This window comes from Pollachius pollachius, assembly GCF_949987615.1.
Source record: "Pollachius pollachius genome assembly, chromosome: 4".
Classification (NCBI taxonomy): Eukaryota; Metazoa; Chordata; class Actinopteri; order Gadiformes; family Gadidae; genus Pollachius; species Pollachius pollachius.
In genome coordinates, this window is record NC_136937.1 from 28625383 (window position 1) to 28630382 (window position 5000).

Here is a 5000-nt window from a genome sequence, read left to right on the forward strand (position 1 = left end):
GTTTTTGGTCGTAAAGACGATTTTTCCCGTCCCAAGCACCACGTACAAACGGTTGTCGATCGTATGTTTCGAAGGTCGGCAAACAATTAACAACGGACTTAAACCGAGACAGAACTGGGTGTAGAAGGCGTACTAAAGTTGGCTCATCAAAGTTAACACGCTCGCTGTGAACATTTCACATGGGGAGAGAATTAAATGGGAAAAGTAGTGCACAATCAGAGTACTGGAGGGGCTTGTTTGAACTGCGTGGGATCCTCTGTCTGCAGTTATCCGCTGCTCGCTCCGACGAGAGCCATTAGAGATCAACACTTCCTTAATCGCCCGGTTCTTCCTGTTGTTGGTCCGCGCCCGGGGATGACTTCATCTCCGGGAAGAGCCTCCTCTTTCCGGACGCGCTGTCGGCCATTATGGATCCGTTTGTCTCTCTCTCTCTCTCTCTCGGCACCAGCGGTTTCCTGACCCTTTATTACCTTGTTAGTGCCGCATATTTCAACGCGTGGTGGTCGGACACAGGTAGACGGCGCCGCTGCCTTCTTTTATGCTAGTGAGCTCATGCGCACGCGGGCACACATCGTCGACACGCCTACACACACACACACACACACACACACACACACTCCCGAGGGCAGAGCGTATGATGTATGAATGACAAGCATGTGTAGCTTCTACTTGTAATGTACATAGGCATACATAAACACACGCAAACACACTTGAAAGAACACAGCACACACACGTTGTGGGCACATACATTTGCACACAACCTGTGTCGAAGTATCACCCTGATAAGCTCTTGCTCTCTCTCTCTCTGTCTCACTCTTTCTTAGTCTCTCTCTCTCTCTCTCTTTGTCTTTCTTTTTCTTTCTCTCTCTCTCTTTTTCTCTCTCTCCCCCTCTCTCTCTCTCGCTCTCTCTCCCTCTCTCTCCCTCTGTTCGAGACATCTGCTCCCGAGCGGCCGCTGCGAAGACGACTGCAACCGATGATCAAAGCGGGAGCCGTGTAAAACGAGAGACTCAATTACCGTGGTCAATCTGTCGGCGTGCGTGCACTTGTTGTGTGTGTGTGTGTGTGTAGCGGCGGCGGCAAGGGCTCAGTGGGGGGGGGGGGGGGGTAGTAGAGGGACCAGGGCAGCAGCAGAGACTCCAGAGCTCTCTAGTGGCTTGTTAAAGACCCGTCGAGAACACTTGGCTTTCAATTGGCCCTTTTGTCAGCCTGCTGCCAAATAGAGAGAGACTGTGTGCGTGTGTGTGTGTGTGTGTGTGCGTGTGTCGAGTGCATGGAAAGGGATATGTGTACAAGTCATTATCGCGAGGGCACCCACTTATAATTCCTTTCTCACACACACACACACACACACACACACTCACACACTCACACACGTGTATATATATATCGCCCGGTCTTTTGAGCCGGTCTCAGCAGGCTGCGAGGCCAGCTCCCCCCCCCAAGCCCCGCCGACCACACCACCTCCCCCCGATACCCAACCTCCCCTTCATCTTGGAGGGCAGGGTTGGCCTCCCAGAATGCTTTGCGGCGGGCAGGGTCAGCGGGAACAGGCTCGGAGCGTGGCGGCGGAGACGGGGCGAACAAGATGGGGGCAGCGGCGTTTAACAAGCTGCGCCCCGCTGCGTCATTAGCACCCCTTCCCCCCCGCCTCTGCTCCTCCACCTCCTCCCTCTCCTCGCTCTCCTTTTTGTACTTTTAATTCATCTGGATAATCCCTCCACTCCACGGCAGGAGGGAGACACATCATTAAGTGGCTGGACACGCACGCACGCACACAAACGCAAGCACACACGCACGCACGCACGCACACACACACACACACGCGCAGGCAGGCACCCCCTCCCCCGGCCCCGTCTCATTAGGCCCCGCAATGCCGGTGAGAGGGCCCTTCACCTAGCTTATATCAGCCCTAGCGCTAGCCGCCTACCCCTCGACGGCCACTTGAGTCGGAGCCCTGGCGGAGATTAGCCGTTTTTTTTTTTTTTTTTTTGTTGCTTTGAGGACGGAAGGATGTCGGATGTCGGAGCGCCGCTGTGTTCCGGCGTTCCCAGCTTGCGCGCGCCGCGGTGGTCGCTAACGACGTGAACGGAAATCGCACCCCCGGCGGCTTCCGAGCACTACATTTATATATGAAGATATGAAATGACGTTTGGGGTAGTCTATTTTTGACTTGTCACCGTTTGATGCTTGTGCCTGTGTGTGAAGCTGTAGTTCAAACTCCAAATATGAAAGGCAGTCGATGACCCCACTGACGGACTGTGGTGCTCTCGACCCCCTATGACGACAGAAATAAACAAAAGGACGAGTGTGTCGGTGTAGGTTGATCAGCTAGGTGACTTACAGGTGACTTATGGGTCAAGATACACAATCATAAACACACAGCAGTCTGCACACACAGGACACACAAACCAACACACATTTTGGGTCCAGGTTCTATTGAGTGTTCAGCCTCTCACACTCTGTCTTTCTGTCTGTGTGTGTGTGTGTGTGTGTGTGTGTGTGTGTGTGTGTGTGCACTTGCATGCACGCCTGTGTGTGTGTGCATGTGTCCTCCCCCCTCCCCAACAGGACTACATGCAGAACGTGCACGGCAAGGAGATCGACCTGCTGCGGACCACGGTGAAGGTCCCGGGGAAGAGGCCTCCGCGGGCCGTGTCGACGTGCGCAGTGGTGCCCAGCCCCAAGACCAACGGGCTGGCCAAGGACATGAGCGGCATGCAGCTGGGCCAGGCACCAGGTAGGGGGGGGGGGGGGGTGAACAATAAGGGCAGCACTGAGGCCAGGCCAGAGTCAAGCTGTGCCGGTCAATCTTTCCACTAGCATGCAACGTATTTAGGATATTTTGATATAAGTGCCTAGAATACACTACGAAATTGCATTTTTAAAATCGAATGTGTAAAGATTTAGTGGCCAACAGTTGCAAAAGGTAGCCCAGATAATGTTGTACAGAGATGAAACACGTCAGGTAAACAGAAGTATATGGTTTTATGTTATAACGCTGATTACTTTTGGGGGTGAGGGTCAGTAGAAGAGGTCACTGGACCGGTCCAAAATGTTTCCGTAGAAACCTTTTAAGTTAGACCCCATAGGCACCATTTTGCGGGGATGCAAGTCAGTGCAGTGAAAGGTACCAGGTTTGATCCCCAATGTCCAAAGTCTATGGGCTGATCTCCCGTAGCAAGGTGCTCTTTAATGACCGGTTTCTGCGGTCGCTCTTTGGTCTATTCTTGGATAAAAGCGACTGCTCAAACTTTTGCTAGTTGGTTAGTTACCGTAGTTGTCCTTATGACTACATTAAGAAATATTTTGGGCAAAGGTTCCCTCTGTTTTACATATTAACATATTGGAAGTATCATTCTGCATTCAGCAATCACTATTAATTTGGAATGAAAACAAACTATTCTTCATCATCTTGGGGTGCCATGAAAATAATATTTGAATTAAATAGTGTTTGTTTTCTCATCTCCTCGAAGGGGTGGGGGGGGTTATATCTGTTATATCTGATACCAGTAAACAGTATCAGTGTGTGCTTTGGCAGTAGCAGTTGCAAACACACTCAAAATCACACACACACACACACACACAGGCCATATGTGCAGAAGTAAGCAGATTAGTGGATGGATCAGATGTTAAGTAGCGTTTAACAAGAACGTCTTAATCCTGCAGGGACAACAAGAGACACTGTTGTAGAACATGGACACACGCACACTTCAACACACACACACACAAACTTAAACACACACACATTCACACAAAGAAAGCTTCACAAGGAACATGCTTACATCGATGAATGTGTGCATGAATGACATGCACCAACGCACACACACACTAATAGCATGAATATTCAGTGATCCGTTCTTCATGAATATTAATGTAATTAGAGGACTGACTCTACTCAGCCAAGACCTACAAATGAACTGTAATGAGGGGGAGAGAGAGAGAGAGAGAGCGAGCAAGCAAGAGAGAGAAAGATAGAGTGAGAAAGAAAGATGGATAGAGATTGAGCAAGAGAGAGCAAAATAGAGAGAAAAATGGTGCTAGAGAGAGAGAGAGAGAGAGCGAGAGAAAGAGACCTCCAGCAGAAGGACCAGACACAGACGGACAGACGGGTGAGGAGGCAGTCATAGCAAAATAGAGAGAAAGATGTTGCTGGAGAGAGAGGAGATATATAGAGAGAGAAAGAGAGAGGATCCACTCAGCTATTATGCACTCTCAAGGATTAGATTTATTTTGATATTGAAATATATCCATAATTCTTCCCACTTATAAGAGCTGCAGTGTCTGTTTTTTGCACTTATTTCTTTGTAAAGATTGTGTACTTTTTTGGTTTGTATGTGGTGTATTGTCAAGTGTGTGTGTACATCAGTTTTCATAAGTATATTTGAACTATTAAACCCAACACTTTCTCTCTCTCACCCCTCCCTCCCTTTCTCTCTCCCCCTGTCTCCCCCTCTCTCTCCCCCTGTCTCCCCCCCTCCTTCCCCCTCTCTCCCCCCCTGTCTCCCCCTGTCTCTCCCCCTGTCTCCCCCTGTCCCCCCCTCTCCCCCACTCTCCCCCCCTGTATCCCCCTGTCTCCCCCCTGCCCCCCCCCTTCCCCCCTGTCCCCCCCTGCCTCTCCCTCTCTCCCCTCTCTCCCCTTGTCCCCCCTGTCTCCCCCCTCTCCCCCTCTCTCTCCCCCTCTCCCCCCCTCTCCCCTCCCCTCTCTCCCCCTCTCCCCCCCTGTCTCCCCCTGTCCCCCCTGTCTCCCCCTCTCTCCCCCCCTGTCCCCCCCTCTCCCCCCCTGTCCCCCCTGTCTCCCCTCTCCCCCTCTCTCCCCCTGTCCCCCCCGTCTCTCCCTCTCCCCCCCGTCCCCCCTGTCTCCCCCTCTCCCCCCCTGTCTCCCCCCTCCCCCCCCTGTCCCCCCTGTCTCCCCCTGTCCCCCTCTCTCCCCCCCTGTCCCCCTCTCTCCCCCCCCTGTCCCCCCCTGTCTGGACCAGGCTCAGTGAGCAGCAGCTCCT

At 52.2% G+C, this 5000-nt stretch overlaps 1 protein-coding gene across 4 annotated transcripts in view; it reads left to right on the forward strand.

Annotated features, from left to right (window-relative positions):
* agap1 (ArfGAP with GTPase domain, ankyrin repeat and PH domain 1) overlaps positions 1 to 5000 on the forward strand; it is a 134355-nt gene that overhangs the window by 94931 nt on the left and 34424 nt on the right. For all 4 annotated transcript variants that reach the window (XR_013811799.1, XR_013811800.1, XM_079734727.1 and 1 more), the window contains exons 11-12: positions 2572 to 2740; positions 4980 to 5000. The exon at positions 4980 to 5000 is cut by the window's right edge and continues 150 nt beyond it. Coding sequence is in view for 2 of the 4 variants with exons in the window: in XM_079734727.1 (XP_079590853.1) it covers positions 2572 to 2740; positions 4980 to 5000 (190 nt within the window). In the remaining 2 variants the exon portion in view is untranslated. The remainder of the gene's footprint in view (positions 1 to 2571; positions 2741 to 4979) is intronic.